Source organism: Stegastes partitus, unplaced genomic scaffold (genome assembly GCF_000690725.1).
Source record: "Stegastes partitus isolate 25-593 unplaced genomic scaffold, Stegastes_partitus-1.0.2 Scaffold1212, whole genome shotgun sequence".
Lineage (NCBI taxonomy): Eukaryota > Metazoa > Chordata > Actinopteri > Pomacentridae > Stegastes > Stegastes partitus.
The window spans coordinates 26,958-49,654 of NW_007578943.1; the positions used below are offsets into that span (position 1 = coordinate 26,958).

At 41.9% G+C, this 22,697-nt stretch overlaps 1 protein-coding gene across 16 annotated transcripts in view; it reads right to left on the reverse strand.

Moving 5' to 3' along the window:
- The window catches only part of tns1b (tensin 1b), a 187,175-nt gene that overhangs the window by 25,454 nt on the left and 139,024 nt on the right, over positions 1-22,697 (reverse strand). For 8 of the 16 annotated variants that reach the window (XM_008297338.1, XM_008297337.1, XM_008297330.1 and 5 more), the window contains 7 exons: positions 21,895-21,978; positions 21,003-21,115; positions 20,858-20,918; positions 19,473-19,548; positions 15,377-15,506; positions 15,032-15,097; positions 13,872-14,003 (listed from right to left, as the gene is read on the reverse strand). In XM_008297338.1, coding sequence (XP_008295560.1) covers positions 13,872-14,003; positions 15,032-15,097; positions 15,377-15,506; positions 19,473-19,548; positions 20,858-20,918; positions 21,003-21,115; positions 21,895-21,978 — 662 coding nt within the window. The remainder of the gene's footprint in view (positions 1-13,871; positions 14,004-15,031; positions 15,098-15,376; positions 15,507-19,472; positions 19,549-20,857; positions 20,919-21,002; positions 21,116-21,894; positions 21,979-22,697) is intronic. The other 8 variants (XM_008297339.1, XM_008297331.1, XM_008297342.1 and 5 more) reach the window with 3 other exon arrangements.

Consider the following 22,697-nt stretch of genomic DNA (forward strand, 5'->3'; position numbering starts at 1 on the left):
CTGTCTCTTAAGGTTCCCAAGAAACTTCATAACCCATGATGGGACAAGTCCTGATAATCAAATCAGATTCTACAGCTGGGAAAGGAGCTGTACAAAGAAGCTGTCTGTGTCTCTGTAACTTATAGATATCTCCATCTCAGCTTTAGTGAATACGGGGCTCTGTAATGGAGCTTGGTGGGCGTACACAAGCCGGGTACTGCAAGGTCCCCTTGGCTGGCCTGAGGCAACTTGCCAAGGGAATGGCGCACTGTAGCCGCTGCACTGTCAGGCTGCTGGTGGAAACAAATCTGGTGGCTTTTGGTCACAGAAAATGACAGCATGTTTTCTACTACTAATCTGTTAGTGAGTTTACTTTAGTACATTGGTGGACCGTATGCAGAGAAAAAGAGGCAATGGTTGTTTCTAGAGGGTCCAGTTTTTAGACAGTATCTTTGTTGTATACCCGCTGACTGGTCAGCACACTGACTGATCAATACTTAACACAATTCTCATAAATACCAGAGTCAATAGGGACCAAAAACACAATGCAAATGTTTAGATTCCTTTAGTTGTAAATACTCTGATAAAGTCAATGTTTTCGCCCTTAAAAGTTAACTGGTAATACAGGAGGCTCCAAATCAAGTCATCAGTACACTCATGAAACTGCTTCAGTATTAAGTGAGTATCAAGCTGTGCATGCATCCCTACTGACATGAACACACACACACACACACACACACACACACCCCTTTAATGCATCAGTCATGTCGATAAACATAGACATAAGTCGTGAAAGCAGAGCCCTCCTCACTTTCTCCATTTCAGTACCTTTATAATCACCTGCCTTGGAGCCAAATGTGACTCCCACAGTTCGGGCGATCAGTCACACAGTCCCGCTGATTTTTACATCTTTACTGCCTAAACTACAAACACTTCAACAAGCTACCTCAATGTAAGTCACAGCCTTGTCTAAGGAAATAGCAGAAACACCTCCACAGGAGGAGGTTCCCCTACCTGTGTGAGCAGTGGACGGTAGTACAGTCCCAAACTAAGCTGGGAAAAGCCCTGCAGAGGAGCCCCCGGGGTGGGACATGAAGGATTACAGCAGGAGTTGGGGGAGTTGGTTTTGGCTACTGTTCCTTCTCCTCCTCCCTCTCCTGAATAGCTTGCTGTCTGGCCGGAGAGCCGCTGCTGTTGCTTGCTGTGCTGTGGCTCGCACTAGTCTAAAGGCTGCCCCTGCTATGTGTGCGTATGTGGGAGGTCTATCACAACAGCCTGTTTGATGGTGTATGTGAGGGGTGGGGGCAAAGGGCCGCTGGATTCCACAGAACAGAGTTTGATAGAATGACATCAGTCCGTTTAGGTGCGACTCGCTCACACACCTACTTCCTTAATGTACAGCTTCGTATTAGTCATGAGTATGCTTTACGAAAATGTTCAGTATTTATTACATGTTTCCACTCATATATGCTCTAACTTTAAAGAATAAACAAGCTGAATAAAATATTTAAGCATCTACAAACTTTGATAGAAATAGTCCCTTTCCATGCACGCACAGATGCCCGTCCTTTAGTCCACTGGTGTTGAAAACACTCATGTAATGGAAAGAGCTACTTGGTCCAACAACAGTCATTTAACAAGCTTTCTCCAAGCTAGGAAGCAGGGAGAAAACTCCACCCTGCAGCAGGCAGATGGAGAAAACAGAACGGCTTAATGAGTAAAAAATAGAAGAATACCCCGAGTGACTGCTGACCGGATTTGTAAAGAATATTAAGAAGAAAGAAAGAAGCTTTATTTTCTTCTGGTACGGACTGAAAACGATATATATAAATGCTGATGTAGATGATTTACAGTAGCAGCTTGTTGGGATTGTGAGACGGCTTACACATGCAACATGCCTTTTTTCCCACCGTTTGAAAGCTCTCTTCAGCCTGTGGTGCAGTTCATATCACCTAACCATCTGTACACATTAGCATGCAGGACAGCCCCTTCACTATTCCACAGCACAATGGACAACAATTGACAACAACCACGTACGTCATTCTGACTGATGACAAACATGTGACTTTGGCCTCCACTAAACTAAATCCTCATTTTAAGGGAGTTCAATGCAGACCACATAGCAATAGATTTCATAATGCCACCTCATCATCGCACCAAGCTCCCTGATTTCCTCACATCCTTCCCCTGGCCCCTGTCCTTTCAGTGATGAGGATGGTGGTCATGGCTGCCAGTTGTGCTACGGTGTCACAGCAAAATAAAGGTCCAGTGTAGTCAGCCCTCCCTAACTAGCTCATGTCTTCACTTTAGAGACGATGTGAGGGATCGGCAGAATCCCCATTTGTAGTCCAGGAAATCTAATCCGTCACTTTACACTTGTGAGACTTCTTTTTTAGGGTAGCCAGACTATTTATGTTGAGGCTGCTTCTGTGTGTGGTGCTATGTCTGCTGCTGTTTTCATTCGGCTGAAATGAATCCACGTAAGACTCTGCGAATAACCTTTGACAGTGTTCCTTCGTGTGATAAGAAAGGACATGTGTATGTGTGATATTCTACACTGTGTGTGTCTATGTTGGTGTGTTTTTACATACTCCCTAGGAGGTAAATACTTGCTCTGTGATCCCGAGCGCATTACTCAGACGAGAATGTCTGCAATCCTGACCTCATAGACCTAACTAATTATACAACAGCAGGAGAGAGTGAACCATGTGTGACCAGTCTGGAATGACCAATTGGTTCAGTCGCTACATCACATTCATTAGACAGGGGCGAAAAAACCCTTTAGAAGGAAACAGCAGATAAACAATGTTGAAAACATACACGAATATGGCAAGCTGTTTCAACATCTAATAGCTAAACCGGTTATGCAATGAAGATATCCGTCAGTTTGCAAAAAGAAAATTTTAGATGTCATTCTTCCTCACCCCAACTGTCACCGCAGATATCCATACTGTCATCTTACCTACAACAAATTAAATCGCTCTTATCATTTATGTGTACAGGGTTTCTTAGCAGCATGCAGCAACATCATGCACAGCAATTCAAATTGTCATGCTGATGTTTGAGATATCTGCAACTGTTATTTTAAGTAGTCCTATATGAGGTACAGATATATATGTTGTTTTAATAGTCTGGAGGGTATGGCTGTCTTCTAAAAATATTCTGACTCGTCGCAGCGTAAATATGACTTGTCAGAATTATATTATCTGTAATTTTAATTCTGGATAGCCAAACTCCGCTTGCCACACAAGAGCATCCTGATCAGGAGACACAGTAGGAACCATTCAAACTATCTGCTACAAACAGAGATATTGCATACGCCAAATAAACGCAGCTCTGTAGAATACTTCGTGTTGTGGATAGAAGGAGCTGCCAGATATTTTGAGGTTCTGTGGGCCAGATGGTGCAACTGTGTGACCTCTTCATCTCTGACCTTTGAGCTCTGACCCCCGTGGCAAAAGATCCCCCTTTACAGCGGAAATAGCATGTTTCCTCTGTAGCTTACATGTACAAACGCACACATATATCGCTCTTGACTGTGTGTGTGTGCTCATGTGTGAATTGCATTCTAAAACAGTCAGGGGGTCTGTGTCTTCTGGCCACAAGAGTGGCATTAATAAAAAGCAATGACAACACATTTTGTGAGAAGGTCCCCTAAGGCCACAATGCTACAAACACGAATAGCCAGACATGAATAAGGGTCTCAGTGCATTTACATTTATACAGCTTGAGCAAATGAAGCGTCTTAGTAGCTGTACTTGGTGGTGTAGCGGTATGTAAGTATAGCCTGGTGCCATATTTGGTAAAAGTTAATAGCTGAAGTATTGATTTGGCAACAAAGCATGCCTTTACAATATGTCAGGGCTCAAGGACAACTATTTAAGTAATACTGCGGCCTCGTAAATGATCTACACAAGAGGCTGATGCATGTTCTGAACTGGATTACATTCACTTGTGAAAACTGATGTAAAAGAGTCATCAAAGAGCTAACAAAGCCTACTGGATGAGTAAAGCAACATGGTACTTTCATATTAGTGGCTTACTTGACTCGGTGCATGCATGTACGGTACTGTATTTTAAGTACAGTTTAGCTAATGCCAAACCCATACTCCCAAAACGCTTAGTCAAAGTAAGTACAGGAACTCGTTCTGGCTTAATGAACACTGGCCCTGCAGCTCATTAAATATACATCAAAGATTGCTGTGAATCAATGTGTGTGAGTGCACACTCTTTGGGATTGGGGAAACAAACGACATGGTAATGGAAGGTGGAACAGGCAGGGAAAGGATATCGATTACCACTGATCACTTCAAACTGGCCAACGCTGCCCTGGCTATAAGCGACAATAATTGCATTCCAAAAATATGGCCCAAAGATGAACACAAAGTAAATCAGTCAAACAATATCCATTATGTCCAAGTATTTCCAGGTATTTGAACTGCAATGCAACATAACCAGTGACCTGTCACCAGTAACCTGTAACCTCTATTGGTTTAAAACAGTAACTATATTTAGCAGAAATACTAAAAACAACACAAAAGCAAAGCCATAACCAAGACACAGCATGCACTATAAATCAGCCAGACAGTTCATCCACGCAGAGCATTATGTTTCAGTGTGTGTCTCAGGAAAAGTCATCAACTGCCGTTAGCAGCGGGGTTGCAAAGGGAAAAATCATAAGGGCCAAATGAGGAGAGCGTCTGATGAGCTGGCTGTAGCTATCTTATTCTAGAGGTGAAGAGAAGCTTTGATGGACAAACTCTTGCTAGCTTTGGTCTGGAAAGGCTACAAAGACAGAAGCGCGTCACTTTGCCTGAAGCCTTGATAGTTTATGCAGATCCTCCCCGAAGCAACTCTCGTCAGCTCTTGTTTTAATCAACATCCAAATTTCTCAACAAAGTATTTTTAGTCCAGGGATTTCTCCACCACTTTCTCCCTATTTTATACAAATATTCCCTTATATGTCAGTTCATGTAATTGCCATCTAAATACTCTTTTTGTGGCCTATACATTGTGTCCACATTGTGCCAAGACAGCATAATAGAGGTTATTGCTATTCACATCCTATTCCCATCCATGCAAGTGCTCTGAACAAGTCCTTAGTGCAGCAACAAGGGCATGAACTCTCACTGGTTCCCTCCCTGTCTGGCTTTGTGGTGGTTGGAACAGATAAATAAACCGGAGGCACAGCTATCAGGGACGGAATCTGGGTAGTGACTGTGCGACTATCTGTCCCTGGGGACTGATGATGACGTTCAGCTGAGGAAAAATGGAAGTTCCTGGATGTATGGTAGTGTAGTCGTTTGTATGATGCGGCTTTTTGCGGTTACGGTTTCTTGTGAAGTGAAGAGGTATGACAAAGACGTGGAAACACGAGTGCACAAATAGAGTTCTCTTTCAAAGTGAGATAATAACAAGAGGGGAGAGGCCAGTATTCCCAGTGGAACCAATATGAAAGTGTCTGACTTCATGCACAAACCATAGTCCCTTTCTCCTTGTAAAGTTCATCTCCTGTGTTTTTCCACCTCTTGGCTCTGAAGGGGTCTATTCAGTGAGTGAAGTGACCCATACAAAAGGATAGCCTGGGCCAACAACGATAAATAAGACAGTGGCACCCCGTAAAGAAATAGTCCGCTCATGTTGTCCTCCCCACTTTAAGTTGATTTGAAGAGTTGGAAAGACTAATATAATGCACGGCTGCTAAGTGTCTATTCAAAGCCACTTTGAATGTGCAACGGGCATTCTGACACCTGTGAGAAACATTTGTTGGGAAATGTTGGGAGTCAACTGCTAAAGTCTGGCTTATCAACTGAACTAACCTTAAAGCCTTGAAATGCTTTAATATAATATCATCCACAAGGAAAAACAGCTGTAGACTAAGATGGAGAGTTTTTTTTGTGTGTGTGTCCTCCTTCTACAGCGCAAAGACAGAAACACTGGATAAAATATGGATTAAAAGAGAGTCTTGTGAGAAGAACTTGTGGAAAGTGATCATGATTAATTATGTCCTGGCTCATCTATGGCACTTTTAGCCAGATCAGCTGTGTAAAGATGGCTGGAAAAGGAGAAAAAGGGGGAAGAGAAGGAGCTTGCGTGTCTGGCTAACAGCTGGAGCAAAGCTGTATCCATAAGGAGGTAACAGACCACTCATTCATTCTCACACATCATGGACGGCAGATAACCAGCGCTCGTTCTCTTGGGATTAGCCAGGCCTTGCAAAGATCTCTATAGTACTCACGCTACAGCACAAAAACTTGAGTATACTCTTGATTTTCTTCCGTGAAATTCAGTTTCAAAGCGCGGTACGGCCGTCATAGAAGGCGTACGACGGCTGTGCTGACTACACTATATCCAGAGTTTAATATCGTCTGTCTGTCGACCAGCAGAAACCCCTGTCCCTGTGCCCCTGCAACCAGGGTCCAAACGGGGACACTCCACAACACAAGGCACTTGTGTTCTCTCTTTGTGTCCAATGCAGTCTTAACTAGAAGGCCTTCATTTTTCTGTCTTGGCTGTTACGCAATCGGAGCTGTGCAAAGTTTGGAGTCAAAGCAGCCTAATCCGCCCAAAGCCTCGGACCAGACTGAGGGATTGATAGCATGGAAGCCTGTTGCCAACACAAAGGGCCAGACATTTCACCTCTGCATCGTCTTGGAGAAACGCCACACCCGGACAATGTCTGCGTTTCAATGAGATCGCATTCTTTTGGAGGAAGTTGGCTTTTTTCGCATCAGGGGGAAGGTTGTCAAGAGTGGCTGAGAAGAGCCGGATGCAAGAATGTTGAGGCCAGCTGGTATCAGAAGACGTGGACAGCTGCTGTCTAGAGCCCACACAGCCAAATCAATTCACAAAGACGTGTTAATCTCGTTTCCATTTAATTATAAAGCAACACATCTGGAACAATCTTGCAACAATGACAACATCTAAAGAACGTATTGTTGGAGAACCCATCCCAGTGGAAGTTTGGGCCACAGTGTGATCCAGGACCTATCCCTGCTGAAAGGCCCATGAGCACGATGCTGATTCTTGATTGAGGATCTACTCTGCAGTTGACCCTGTCCATCTACTGCTTAGCTGTTGGAATCAATCAAAACAAGATCTCCCACCAGATCAATTTGAAGCATCAGGTTCATATTACCATTTGAGCATGAGTGAATTCAATTACAACAAGAAAAGACATATGATGGCACCATTTGAGTCAAGGTTGCTTTTAAATCGTTGCAGATTTCTTTGAGCATCTGAGGGACAGAATGTGACTGGAACTTGTAGTTCTATTCTCTGATTTATCCTCAAAATCTACAAAACACTGCATTCATTCAGAATTAGCAAAGGCTATAATTCACCGTCTGTGGTAATTTACTGCTCACCTGGCCAACGCACCATTTGAGACTCAGTCAGCCGTATGGACTCAAACATAGTCTCAGCAGTGATATCATTCTGTTGCATCAACTTGTATCTCCACCAGGATTATATAACTTCCCTTATCCTGCCCAACCCCTTGTCTGTAGATCACAAACACAGACTTAAATGGGTCCTGACTCATTTCAACCCATCGCTCTTGCTGTAAGAATTTAGCGACAAATCAAATCTAACAGGACAGGCATGGTCAGCTTAGAACTTCTGTTGGAAAAGTCAAGGCTGTTGGGACGGGAGCACAGACATCTTTCCCGGTGACTAATGTGCATGAGACCGAGGAGGAAGTGTTAACCTCCTGGAGAGAAAGTACACAACAACACAGGGACATGCTTATTGGACCCTGGATAAACAGTAACTTCATAGTATCAGAAAACATGCTTACATAGAGAAATCAAGGACGCTTCACCAATTTTGTCTCTAGAATCTGCTACAGTGTCCGAAAACTTCAACAAGTTCAAAACACAAACTATTGCATTCGTGTAGCGTTCAAGGAGTTGTGTGCAGTCTTGGATGTTATTCCCATCGTAAAGTATTTGCTGAGATCTGGGAACATTGCGACTATGACCACAGATGAACCAGGAAGTCAGACTGTAAAGTTTGGTGGATGTTTAAAACAGATAGTTGGGTTGATATTTGTTTTAGCTTTATATATCAAATATGTTTGTCTAACCTGGAGCTTTACTTCAGTCCTGTAAGACAGTCTGCCTTCCTGTGTTAGTAGATTTCACCACATTATCAAGATCACAGCAATTAACTTGTGGATATTATTCCAAGTAGGAATGTTCACTAAACTACATAAATGGAGACAAGCTGTAATAAATTTGACTTATCCTTAAAGCCACCAAAAACAGACAACTTCTCTGGATAAAAAGCATTTGAAAGAGATTAAACCTCAAAAAGTTTACTGTCTTTGAGAAACTGAAGCAATAATAAAGATTAACAAATACCACAATGTGGCCAAGTGTTTGGATAATAGACAACTTGATGTCAATAAGTAATTCAGTACATTCCCAGAAGCTGGAAAAAAAAAAAAACAAGTTTCTGGTTCTACAATACTGAGCTTGCTACTCACATGCTGTAAAAGACGTCAGCTGCTGAATTTGAATTTGAACTTTTCTCTCCGGCGTTATACAAAGAACACGCTGGACATGGGCTCACGGCTGAACTCTTCACCGGCTATCAAACCTTGAAAAAAAAAAAAAGGCGCCAGCAGCATCACGCCAAAGGGAAATCGAAGAACCAAATTCACCATGTAACTCTTAGAAACTGTCTGTCTTTGCTGAGCAGCAGCAGCAGCAGCAGCAGCGTGCACAAACCCACACTGACATTCTCTGTCACTCCTCCTCCTGTGAATGTGTGCACAAAAGAGCTTCACAGTCGAGTGGAGGAGTCTGCCTTTAACTCCTCCGACTCCTCTGAGGACAGAGAGAGAGGGGGGCAGAGAGAAAAGGTCTCTTAGAAATTGGAGGGAGAGAAAGTGAAGTGGCAGTTTGAGACTGAAAAGGATGAAGTTTGGGCCAAAAATGCCCCCAAACTCCCATTGGAATATATCAGAAAACACTTTTTTTTCCTCCTCTTTCGATTAAATTCTTTGCAGCAAATGTTACTGACAATTAACTTGATGTTGCAAAAGAGAATCGGAGAACTCAAAACAATAAATGTTGGGCAACGATGATACTTTTTGTGAGGGTATTTTTTTTGCAAAAGCGTTACGTTCTCATAGATTTTATCTCCCTCCTGTGAAATCTGGTTCTCTTTAGTCTGGTGCATTTTTTCTTCTTTATATATCGCTCATGATTTGTCCCCCTTCCCACCCCCTCTCATCGCTCATCTCTTCCCAGTTATTCCAGAAATGCAGTGGGGTTGGCCAGCTGAGTCAATCACTGGGTCTGAATAGTAAACAAAAACACAAGAGGTCTGTCACACCGCAAGCGACTATCAATATCCACTGACAATAATACGAGCCACTCTTCGCTGTCTGCAAAGAAGCTGAGCCTTTCGGATTGTCCTGCACGTCAGTTTTCTGGAGTAACAAGACAATTTATAGCAAATGTTTATAAAGTAACCAAGCATACAACCAATGCATGCATCAACAAGGCTGGGAACACTTATGAAACACACATTTCATCCTGCATTGAGCATACCAGCAGAGCAACTGTGAGAAGTCTCAGCTTATACTAGATTGGACGTTATTAGTCAGCTGGAAGCCAAACAGCTAATGAATGAGCTAATGAATGATTGTGAAGCGTGAATAAAGCCGCTGAAGCCAATCAGCTAAGTGAAACTTGAGTGCTCAACCAGAACTAACGCTATGTGCAATTTGGTTTGGTTGGGCTCCTGTTTGCTGAGAGTCTGTGTTTTCACTGCAGCATACAAATAGAAATGAATGTTAGGAATCAGACACAGTGTTTTATCTGTAGTCTGTAATGCACTGCATTGGTAAGTCTCATACATGTAACTCTACATTTGTTGTGTATTACTTGGAACATGAAAGAAGTAATTCTGTTGAGCTATAGGATCCTTAGTCATGGTATTTTTACAACACTGCTGCAGTGGCCTGGTCTTGTCGGACTTGTCGATTGGTTGGTCAATTTAGTCTCATTCAACCAAATTCTCATTGGTCGGAAAGTCAGAGTTACTCTAATAAGGGGAAAAGTGTTTCATTAGCAGCCTTTGAGGATAAATCCATTATTTTTGGTGAAGGGAGGAGCAGACTACCTGTGAACACGGTCGCATTTTCTTGACTTTGAACTCATCCAACCAACTGCTAGGTCGAAATAATTTAACATTTATTGAATGTTCACGCAAAGTTGGCACAAACTAACTGACACTATGCTAAAGAGGTAATAGGAGTGGTTGCATTTTGTTAAAACAGATGGCCAAAAAGTCAGGTGTAAACTTTCCAAACAGTAGTTTGCATATCGCAGCTCAACAACAAACGCTGCAGATCATCTAAAAACAGCAGCTAACTTGTCTGTGTTATATTACTCTGTCGGGAAAGTAGTGCTAGTTTCAGAGGTCATATGAATATGTACTGGCTTTGCACCTGATGAGCCTTCAAACTGGACTTCTTAGGTCATATTTTATCTTCTCACAAGCTCCCAAACACACATGAACACACCAACAAAACAATGGCAGCAGGCTCTGGTTTGGAGATTTTACTTCTGAGGCAAAGGTCAACGTGTTTTGTGCTGAGATCTTGCAAAATGCATCCATTAAATAACATGACAGAATCTTTTATGATCTTGTCCACATTTTAACTACCCTTTTTTCTGAAGACTTAAAGTGTGTGTAAAGTGGCTTCTGCACAAGTGAATTGTGTAAGTGTTGTGTTGCTTTGGATATTGCTTGCTGTGTTTATGCAAGGAGCAGGCATGACAAAAATCCCTGGTCTAAAACTGACCCACAGCAGCTGTAGCTGTTTTATGGAATAAACACAATAAAAGTCAACATCAATCTTTGGAAACTAACGACCACATAGATGCCACTTACCCAATGTTGAACCCAACAAAACATTGGCCCTATAATTTCAGCTTTATACAGTGGCTTGATAAGAAAAGACTTGATGTAAGTAGCCTCGCACTTTCCTCAGCAAACCAACTGCGATCCCGACTAACTATAAACCCAACAACAACTACACTTTTTGTTTCCAACACACACTTGTGAAGATATACATCCTGTGCCATTTTCCCTCTCGGCTCTAAAAGCCACTCTGTCAGAGAAACTAATTGCCTTTTCAGCACTAACAAGTGTGAAGCCAAATAACAGTGGAAAAACTTCAGTTCCCTTGTTTCTGTGAATTTTTTAACAGTTTCTTTAAATGCCATTTCCAGGCCGAGGCCATTTAAAATGCAGCGTGCATCAGTCTGACTGTGCTGGCTGAACGGTTGCTGCGCAAAAGGCCATTAAGAGACACGTTTGAAGTCTTATCGACCACTTCAGGTCTCAAGTAGCTAAAAAAAAAAAAAGATCTCGTGATTGTGGGTGCAATGTTGTGTACTTGCTTACTTTAATCGTGTGTGAAAGTCTAATTCAGATTTGTCCACAGTATCATCATCAGATGACAGAAAGCAAGATCGGGCAGGGAACTTGGACCGGACTGGACTCGGATAATTTACACACACACACACACACACACACACACACACACACACACACACACAAGCTCACCTCCACTGAAACAGAATGAGAGGAGACTTACACCTGTTCTATTTTAGCAGAGCCTATTTCAAGCTGCCGCCGAGTGAGGGGTAAACACTTTATGGGCAGTGATAGGAGGAAGCCAATTCACCTCTGACCTTTGACTATTTGGGAACCCAATAAAACATCCGGGGGGGATTGAGGACATCAAGCAGCCAATCAGCATCCCTTGTCTAAAAAGTGCATGTGTCATTTTCAGAAACAGTCCTTTGAAATCTCTTTTGACGTCACACAAAACGCTCTACATTGCTGTAAACCTGCGATTGTCACTTGCTGACAAATGATCCGTTAGTTCCTGAACAGTGTGCCTTGCAGACAGAAGCAACAGAACACTTGATTGTTTGTGCTTTTTTTACTACTTTCTGCATCACTTAAAGTGAATCATGTGTGTTGGTGTTGTTGTCAGTTTATCGAGAAGAAAAGATCTCCAACAAGTGGCATTTATATATATATACTAAGTACACTGACTAGAGCACTGCACTTCAGTCCAGTTTAGAGGCAGATGCACATGGATTTCTATTATAATAAAACTAGTGGCTATACTTCATAACTACTTTTCCTTTGCACATTTGGATGATAATACTTCTGCAAATAATAATATGAGTGCAACACTTTGTGGTATAGCATTCTACCTAGGTGATGCATCTGAATATTTTTTCCACCACTCCATTCCAGCCAGGCTGCGCTTCCTGTCAACACTGGCGGTTGTGTTGCTGCACTCAGACAAGTTGGAATCAAGACTATCAGTGAACACAGACTTTTGCAAGTGCTGGAAAACAATTTGGCCTTTGCCTGATCTGCAGGAGCAACCTCTCCAATACAATGTTAGATCATACAGGAAATATACTGACGACAAATTAGTGATTTAAAGGTGAACATGGGCTCCTGTAGGCCTTGAATACTTTTCATTGTAATATAAGACACAACAATAACTATTAGCTCTTCATCTGCCACAGACAGAAGCAAGCAACTGATTCAAAACCAAGCTCACTCCTGAACAAGTGTGGTACTCTGAAGGCAAATTAAACGGCTCCCTGCTAGTGCTAAGGGCGTAGCATTGCTTCCTTTTTTGGGTGGCGTAGAAAGCCACACTTTGGTCACAGAGTGACCACCGCTCCCTCAAAAGGAAGGCTCTGTCCATGCCTGTGGCTGAACCCAGGAATGTCTAGTACTGTACTCTGGAAAGCAATAGAGTCAGGGTCCCATGGGGCCTTTGGCTTCTCTGCGGTGATAATTTCACCACAAATGAATTCAGTGGTACCAGAGCTTCTCCTCCCTTACAAAACACCATTTACATTTAGGATCATGTGAAAGGGTTATTTTTGATTGGAGAAAAACAACTAACCTTTTATCATTTTATGTTGGCTTATTTCCCATGATATGATACCTTCAGTACCCATCTTTGTTATGCATTAACTAATTAAACACTAAAAATTAAAGCATTTCTATCTGTATACAAGACTGCTACCTCCTCTCTGTTGCCTCATAAAACATTCCAGCAGCAGTCTGAACTTAAATGTGACCCCAGTTTGACTCCATCATGTGGGAGTTTTAAAGAGATGAAAGTGTTAAAAAAAAAAAGTCTTTAAACTCCATTAGGAAAAGATCTGCCTCTGTCCTCTGGGTAACGCACAGACACAAAAACAGCCTTGTTGCAGAGGTCACCGTGGTTACAAGCTGTTTGTGTGTGTGTCTTTGTGCGTGTGAGACAGAGTGAGAAGCAAAGAAAGAAAGAGACTAAAATAGTGCGCTAACTTCCTCTGAACCAATTTAAAATGCATGTCCACGGTCACGTTTGCATAACGTTCATGTAAAGCCACCTTTTGACTGGACGTCCACGGGGAGACCGTGTCCCTAAATCCACTCACTGATGCTGACAGAAGAAGAAACCTTGTGCAGTCCACTGCTAGAACCGGACTCCTACTGGGTTCTGCTCACAGGTGACAATTTGTCAAAGCAAACCGGGTCGTGCTACACTGCATGGAATGACGTGTCTTCTTACATGAATGTCAGTGAAAATAAGCTTGAGAATTAGCTGTGGGGGAATTATTCAGTGTCAGCCACAACAGAATGAAGCCTAAATAAGACCTAGCACAAGGCATGGCTGTACAGAGCCAGTGGAATTAACACCTTGTTAACATTACAACACACTGTTCAAGTCAGCATCTAAACCTGCTGTCTGACCATTGATTTTTATGTTTGGACTCCGGCAGTGTGTCCAGCTCTATCCAGTGAAGAATGCAGGATAATACAAAAAACACCATCTACAATCCTACCCGTCTCACCATCTGTGGCATCTTCACAGCTCTGGTTGAAGTTTTCGTATGAGTCCCAGCGGATCAGCGGATCTTGCGTGTTGTAGTCAACCGAGACGCTCGGCCCGTTCTCCAGGAGATCCATACCTTGACCAGAAGTACGTAAAGACAGAGTAGAAATGTGAATTTCTTTACATCTCAAAAAGGAACAGCTACACTTACTAGGCATGTGAAAATGAACAAGATATTCTTCCATAAAAAAAGATTTGATGAGTACAACCCTCCCGTCCCCCAAAACCCACCAGCGGGTTTGAAAGGATTTTCTAAAAAAGTTTTCATAATTACACTACTGATTAGAAACGGTAAAAACAGATATCAGATTTTTAACACTCCTCTTGAACTGCTGATCTTGAAACTGTGATGTTTTATCAAAAATCTCTTTCCAAAAATACACCAGATTTGCATCGTTTGCACCAGTCTGTGTAAAAAAAATAAAAATATCTGTTTCTCCATGCGGTCATGAAGCTGTTAGTGACTCAGCTGTGACCAACAGTCACATGAGAAAAATACAGGAACTATTAGACTGAACTGCAGGCTGTGTTCACGCAGAGCTGACAGGAAACAAGTAGGAAAAATGTAAGAAGTAAAATATCTATAGTATGTGGAGTCACTATTTGTTCTACAGGATTGATAACAACGGTGGTCATGTATTGTACTTGTTGATTCCAGGTTTGGATTTTTTTTGTTGTGCTTCAAAATCAACTTTTTTCTAAAACAAATGATGGCATTATATTTTTTGTTATACTGCAGAGACAACATTGTTGAGTTTTTTCTACATCTTGCTATATTAGTGCTGTTTCCATAGAGGTGCAGGGATTTATATTTCTGTGAAAAATGAGCCTATGGTGAGTAAAAATGTGACAGGAGCAAAAAAGAAACATGCCTAGGATTCAGAGATAATTATTTTCCTGTTTGATTTCAATGAACAAACACGGAAAACACTTTTACACACTACAAAATGTCCGGGGTGTTTTGTTGCATACCGTCTTCCTCCCACGCACGTTCTGCCTGCTACGTCTAATTAAAGGCAAAAATGCCCTAAAAATAGGCTAAAATGAAACGAAATGTAATATGTGGAAAATGCCGAGCGCAGCCATGAGGCTCATCACGCCGATTCTCACCATGGATTTTCTCTGGTCCAAAGGAGAAAATAAACTCAACTTTTCCATATTCTGGAAATCTGTCATCTGCACAAAGGAGAGAGAGAGAGAACCTGAGTTTTGTCTTTACAGGAACAGACAAGACAGTAATAAATCATTTCTTGCTTTGTCAAAGTGGCAAATACATATAAATAATATTCAAAGATGATATGTTCACGGCATGCAGAAGCAACATTTTTTTTCCAAAGTCGAGATTTTACTAGTTACTTAAGCTGGAAAAAAAAAAAAATTGATTTCTTGCTTACATATTGTAATGCCAGTGGATGCAGAGACTGAAACAAGGCTGATTTCTCCCACATCTCTTACCTTTGAATGTCTCATCGAGCTCGTCTTTCCCGAAGACGATCCCCAGGTCGTGGACGGCGCAGGTGTGAAACTGCACCCTGAATATCACGTCTCTGCACGGGCTGCGGTAACGCTTGTGGTAGCACTTGAGCTGGAGGGCGAAAAAACCATCAGATGAGATTCATTAAGCGACGACAGAACTCAGCAAGTCAAGCTAATGTGGTTGGATTGTAGCTGAAAAGCTCTTTTAGCTCTACAGGTATTGAGAAACCTATTGAAACATAATGTATTGCCTGCTCATTTTTACAGCGTGCCATCTCTAAATATCAAAAAGTTGTGTTCACCTGAAGATAAGTCAAATCAGTCAGAATATCAAGTAAGCGCAGCATAAAATGGTATTTGTGAAACACAAGCCCAGAGAGATGGCAACTTGATTTACTGTCAGCTCCTTCTCAACACTGGCTCATAGCTAGAAAAAAACGTTTTTTATATACATCCCTTGTAACATAAGGCCTCTCCACAAGCATTATTATCCAATCTGGTTCTCCAGGCAGCTTTAAGAGCAACACTAAAACCACACACAGGAAAATCTGCTCTCTCCCTCCTGCTGTTGCCTGATGTGCAGCCCTGGATCTGCTTTTTTTTTTTTTTCCTTTTTTACAGGGACCTCACATTTACAGTTACTGCAGGAAGATCAACCTAAACCCAAACAACGTGCAGCTCACAAACTGTGGCTGTAAAGAATAAAAAAACTGACCAACTGTAAAACATCCCACTATTACAACAGCAGTGAGCGCTTCCAAGCTTTTTATGGTTTCTTTTGACATACGATGCAGTCGCTTTTTGAACACTAAAGTCCTGCAGATTTTATTTTAAATGGATATAGTTGATCTCTTTTCACATCAATCTGCTCTCAACAATCAATAGCACCAAAGTGAGACCTGCAATTTCTTATTTACAAAAGCATTCAGACCTTTTACTGTGTCTCCAAACTGTAGTCAGGTTTATGCTGATTGCTTTATTATCATTGAGACATGTTAAGAAGATGCAGGGAATCCAGCTGTGACCAACTGAATGTAGTCTAAAAGGAGAAAGAACTGTGCATATAAAGGCCACACAATTCGCACTGCACGTCAGTACAAAAATCAAGCCATGAAGTCAGAGAAAGTCTCTGCAGGCCTCCGTGATAAAAAAATTGTGGCGAGGCACGGATCAGAACAAGAGCATAAAACCATCACTAAAGCGTTGAGTGTTTCCAGGAGCACGGTGGCCTCAAGAGCTGTGAAAAAGAAGAAGTTTGAAACTACCATGTCTGTGTGTTCTAGGATTTAGTCGTGCCAAAGTTTTGGTCAGGAAATTGAGAAAGAACCCAACAGTCACTTGAACTTTGGAGGTCTTCTGCAGAGACGGGAGAACCTGCCAAAAGAACGGCCATCATCTGGAGCACAAGTCAAGCTTTTATGGTGGACTGGCCAGACGGAAGGTTTTCTGAGTCAAAGGCGTATGACAGCCCACTTCAAGTTGAACAAAAAGGCATTTAAAGGACTCTGAGAATCTGTGGGAAAAGATTCTCTGGTCTGATGAGTCAAAAACCAAACTGTTTGGTCAGAACTCCAAACATTATGTCTGGCAAGAACCAGGTGCTGCTCATCAACAGCTGATACCAACCATACAGTGAAGCATGGCGGTGGCAGCATCATGGTGGTGCTTCTAGTTGGAGGGAAGACTGAAGGAAGGATGAATATCCAGATCTAAACTATTTAAAAAAAACACCTATGGAGGGAAAGGAAGGGGGCAGATCACAGATGCCTCCCCTCCAGTTTTATAAAGCTTAGGGAATCTGTTTGGTAGAATGGGACAAACTGCACAAAATCACTTTACTCTTAAGACGCTAAAGACTTCTCAAGGAAGCTGTAACTGGGCTCTACAGAATCCTGGATTCCAGGTCTGAATACTTTTGTAGTATTTCATTTTAGGTGAATTGACAAAAATGTCCGAAAATCGTATAATGAATTGAGTGGTGTAATTTTCTGGGTCAGTTTTTAATTTATTCATTTAAAATTACATTCACAGCTCTGGAAGATGTGAAAAACTGAAGCTGTCTGAAAATTTCATATCGGTGCCAAAATAAATGCAATTTTCTATCATACAAAAGAAAATGTCAATTGGACAAAATCAGCTAAAAACAAAAAACTAAGGACTTCTGACTCAAACGAGGACTGACTGAACCTTCTGTTTTGTGTAGGACTCAAAAATAAAACTCAACACATATAAGATTCCTAAATCCACAAAAGCATATAGAGGAGTAAAGATAAAATGAAGTAAAAGCTCCTGTGGCTTTGTGCAGCTTTTTGGGATATGGTAAACCTCCCACTGAGGGGTCCATTTCACGGAGAGAACAATACTGGCAAGCAAAGTCAAAGAACAAAATATAGTACGAGCAAAACAATCATTTTAGGCTTACATGTTGCCGTTAGCGTCCTGACGCTTTCCAAAACGGGTTTTCCACATTTCTGAATAGATTGTGTTTATTGTTCAAGGAATAGTTTGACAGTTTGGGGGGAAAAAAAACTTTATTTATTTGCTTTCTTGTTCTTGTGTCTGTGCAGTAATTATGAAGCCCAGAGACGGTGAGCTCAGCATCTGGTCTGGAAACAAAGCTAGTTTGGTTTAATCCAAAGGTGAACAAATCTGTCTCCTGTCACCTCTTAACCTGTTAAACCAGAATTTTATGTTTTATTTATGTATAGATGGAACAAATGTAATGTTCAGTGATTATAATGAGATAAGCACAGCTAACTGTTTCCTGTCTTAATCCAATTGGCTGCTGTATCCCCATTTATAATACAGACAGCAATCCTCTCATGTAAACTCAATAAACTATTCTTTCGGTTGAGTCTGATTAGGTTAATTGTGACATTCTGGACAAAGCTTCATCATAAACCAAAAGACAAACTGGAAACCAATGAGAGCAGAAAACCTGAAGAATCTCAAATATGTTTACGAAGACGTTCCTCTACAATTACTTTCTTGATCATCTAACCATTCAGCAATTAGCCGATCTGGCGGTCGTGATCAACAAGCTGCACAAAAACACCCGATCACAAACTCTGCTGACTGATGTGTCTCCAAATAAGCCATAAAACCACAGTTCACGGTTTCCCCCGTTATCTGAACAACAACAAGCATCGGCGAGCGACGGTTTGGTCAGATGATGCATTCAGCAGAACCCATTAGTCCGTCTTAAATAAAGGATGAGATATGAGAGGCCAACACATAACGGCCTCCAGCCTGGCGTAAGTGCTCCCTTTGAGATTCTCCACGCTGAAATTACGAGCCCGAAGGACGTCTCGCGGATAACGTTATGGCCTGAATGACAGCAGAGGCAGAAACTTTGCTGATGTGTGCAGTTCTTTCACATGCAAATATAAACCGGGGGCCATCACAGGTACTGGAGGATGTGACTTCTGCATTTTAAAAGGTCAAATAATATATTCAAAAATCACCTAAATGTGAAACTATCTCTCATAAAGTATTAAAATCACACATTTGTCATGCAGCTCGACTTTTAAATGATTATGTCATGTTAAAACAGTACACTGTGTATCCCTGAACGCTGCTGGAAAGGAAGCCGACTGCCATTTTGACGTCATAGTTTCCAGCAACATATTGTGTGCTAATGAGGGTCTATAAAGTGAGGTATAGGACCCAGTCCAACTGTCTTTCCCCGGGATTTTACGGCCCTATTTCTTCCGTGAATGGTCACTATAAACTGCTAAAGCACATGCATACAGTACATACACCCGACGTCAGATTGGAAAAACCAACAGGATTCCCTCATTACTATTTAACAATAAAAATCAGCGCGTCCTGTGTACATTTCTGCAGCTGTTCTCGCTGGCATTCTGTCCTCATCCGCAGTTTATCTTTCTTTCTTTCTGGCACCTTGCAAAATTTGAGAAAATAAACCTTCACACCTGAGAGTTCAACCAGTGGCATGACAGAAAATTATTCCAGTTTCTTTTTTTTTTGCAGGTAAAATTCACAGAAGTCCAAACGAATGACATCGTTACAAGCAGCTAAGGGACTGTACTGAGTACATCTGTGCTGTTCTTACCAGGATGTCCCCCTTCAGAAGAAGACCAGGCTCGATGGTTATACAGATGCTTGTCTGGCTGTCGCCCTGAACGTTGCTGCAAAAACAATTGAAAACACAACATATTAGATAACAGTCCCGCCTTCGCAATTACTACTGTGCACAACAACACTGTAAATCCAGCGTCACTCCACTCCATCATTCTTTGTTGTCCATATATAACCAGGCACACATGATCTGCTAACAATCCCTCACTTGCTTTTCCAGCAGCCATCGCAGGGCATAAGCACCGCGCAGCTAATTTTGGGTATTAGTGTCTACATGATTGTCTAAGTGGGAGAGCAGGGATCAAAGGGGAGAGAGTGCTAATAGGGAGCATGTGAGAGAAACTGGGGAAGAATGTGATTTGGGGCTTTAAGGGGTTGACAGTCTGGAAATGTATGATTGTTTCCCACTTAGTTATTGTGTTTACAGTATTTACACCGTGGACAGAAACAGTTTAACACCACCAATGAAGGTAAACAGATGTACAGAAAAAATGACAAAAGCAGCATTAAAAACTATTTTTACAATGTCAACGGATCAAGGGAAACATGCAAAGGGTGTTTCCCGATCCATAGATATTGATCACACTATCCTGCTCCATGTGGCATTTTTACATCGTGCCGCTCACTGTTTTGGTTTTCTGGCCCACATGCTCGACTCTCACCAACCTGAGGGATGGTTTCATAGAGCACTGTCAATGAAACAGATAGTTCACTCCAAGAAGCAGTGCTACCTTATTGCAAGTCTTCTGTAGAACTTGCAGATTTCAACATCTAGGTTGCTGTTTGGATGGCAGAAATGGAAGGCGACATCCAGTGGGTCAGTTCAGGGCTAAGGTGTGGAAATGTGTGGAAACTGGCAAATAATTAAATGACTGAAACTAAATTTCAGTATTTGCATGCCGGCCTCATCCATGCGAGGGCAGTGCAGCACTCGCCTCCCACCGTCTTCTCTCACCTCCCCTCTTCTCAAAACAACAGAAAGCCGCACAATCTATTGTTTCCTGTCTGGTCCTGGAAACCAGCAGAACCCCGCGGCTGCACAACTCCGCAGGTGTCCACATGGATGCCTGTCTGCCCTTTATATTGGCTCTCCAGTAACAAATAACACTAGACGTGATTACGGGATCTAGAGTAAAGAAACCAGAGCCTGCAGCTGGGGAGCTAGCTAAATAAAATAATGTGAGCCGAGCTGCGAGGGTAAACTGGCGAGAGGGGTGATGTGTATGTATATTGGGGAGCAGGGGAGTTAGAGGAGAAGCTATAAAGGAAAATCAGGGATTTTATTATCGCGTCATTACGAGCTCGCTATCCCTGGAATCTTGTAAAAGCATTTGAGCGCGAGTGTGTTTTAGGACTTACTAGATCCCAGATGTGTAGACGGGCTGCATGGCTTGGTAGATTTTGAGAAAGGGACGACAACCTGGAAGACAATTTTAAAGAAGTTGCTCACAAATAAGGGATCTGTGTTAAAAATGCTGAGAGATTACCTGTGCACGACACTCACCTCCCTTGGACTCGAAGTTGGGTATGCCGTGCATGATGACGTGATGAAGGAACAGCGGTTTGTTGTTGATCTTGATGTGTCCAGAGAGCAACCCGCTGAAGTATTCCACATATCTGAGAGACAAGAGGAGGGGATCAAAGTGCTGCTGCTGCTGCTGCTGCATACCCCCCTTCTGTCAAACTGTATTATGATGTCTAGTGTTCCACAACAAAGAGATAAATGTACACTATAATCCTGTGTTCACCACAACAAAGATACAGCAGCTTTTGACTTTGACCTTCAGCTGGATGTTTTCAGCTTGTCATCCACGGTAACAGAGTCAACCTTTAGACCAAAGCATCTTTTGTAATAAAAACTTAAAGCTTTAAATACTTTAGGGCAACACTAATCTGATGTTTTATATCGAGAATGGATGACAGGACTGTGTGTAAGTTAAAGGGGCTTCCAATGCAGACAAATCCACAGACTTTTTCCATTCAAATCTTCACTTTTAGGCTTCTTTGAATATTCGTTGAGGTTTTTCCACTAAGAAAATTCCACCTTCACTGACATTGACAAGCCAGAAAAGGTGGATTATTTAGCAGATAAACAGACCGATAACTTATTCATGGTAAATTCAGTCAGTGGCCAGAAACTTGACTCCACATGAAAATTCAAATTGGCTGTGGAACGTCCAACCAGGCAGCTTTTTTGTTAACATGTCGATCGTTTTTAAAGCGATAAAATGTTAACGTTGTGTTTACAGTTTGTTCTATGACCCCCAGGAGCCCGTAAAAAATCAATTAATGCAGCTTTAAAACGTTTGACTTTGTAAAAAGACAGATTTCTCTGTGAGGAGAGTTCAACACGGGGTCAAACTATAAAAAAAAAAAAGAAGTGAGGCAAGACTGACCTTTTCTGAGACGGCTGGCCCACAGGAAGCACTTTGTCTTCATAGAAGCGCTTCATGGCAAACCTGTCCAGAGCCTGGTCGGCACTACGATCCAACAAGAGCGTTGTTGTGAGAACACATCTGATTGTAATACTTTTAACATTTCTTCCCCCTCCTAGTATCAGTAGCATACATATGCAGTAGTTTCAAATATGTTTCATCGTTATGTCGCCTGATATTCAGATGACAAAAGGAAAAGCAACAAGCTTGGTCACACGATGTTAGACATCTGGAAAGTCTACAGGCTGGGGCTGCTGGCAATATGACTTTAATGCATGTTTGTTTCATGCAAAACTTCCTTTTAAGCATGCTGAATGTCACACTACCAAAAAACTAAGCATAGAATTAAGCAGACAACAACATGCGCCTGGTACAGATAAGAGGAAAAACAACTTGAAGGGTTTATGTCATGGGATCCACTGCTCGGTCTGTGTTTTGACATTTGCGTTCACATATGTCAGAGCACAATGTCACGCTTGGTTCATGTTCAGGTATTGTCCCGCTACTGGTGTTTTCAAAGCTACCTGATCGCAGCATTAAGTTGCCTCATGGGATAATGACACAGAAATCTAATAGTGTTACAGGGAAGCAAGCCTGTTTTGTGTGTGTGTGTGTGTGTGTGTGTGTGTTGTTTCTGGCAAATCAGTGCTCCTTTAAAAACAACGGCGAGTCATGCGCTCCTCTGATTGTTTCTATAAAAGATTCTGTTTGGTCCTTTCTAAAAAAACAAATCCAATAAAAGCAAAGAAAAAAAAAGTCATTTT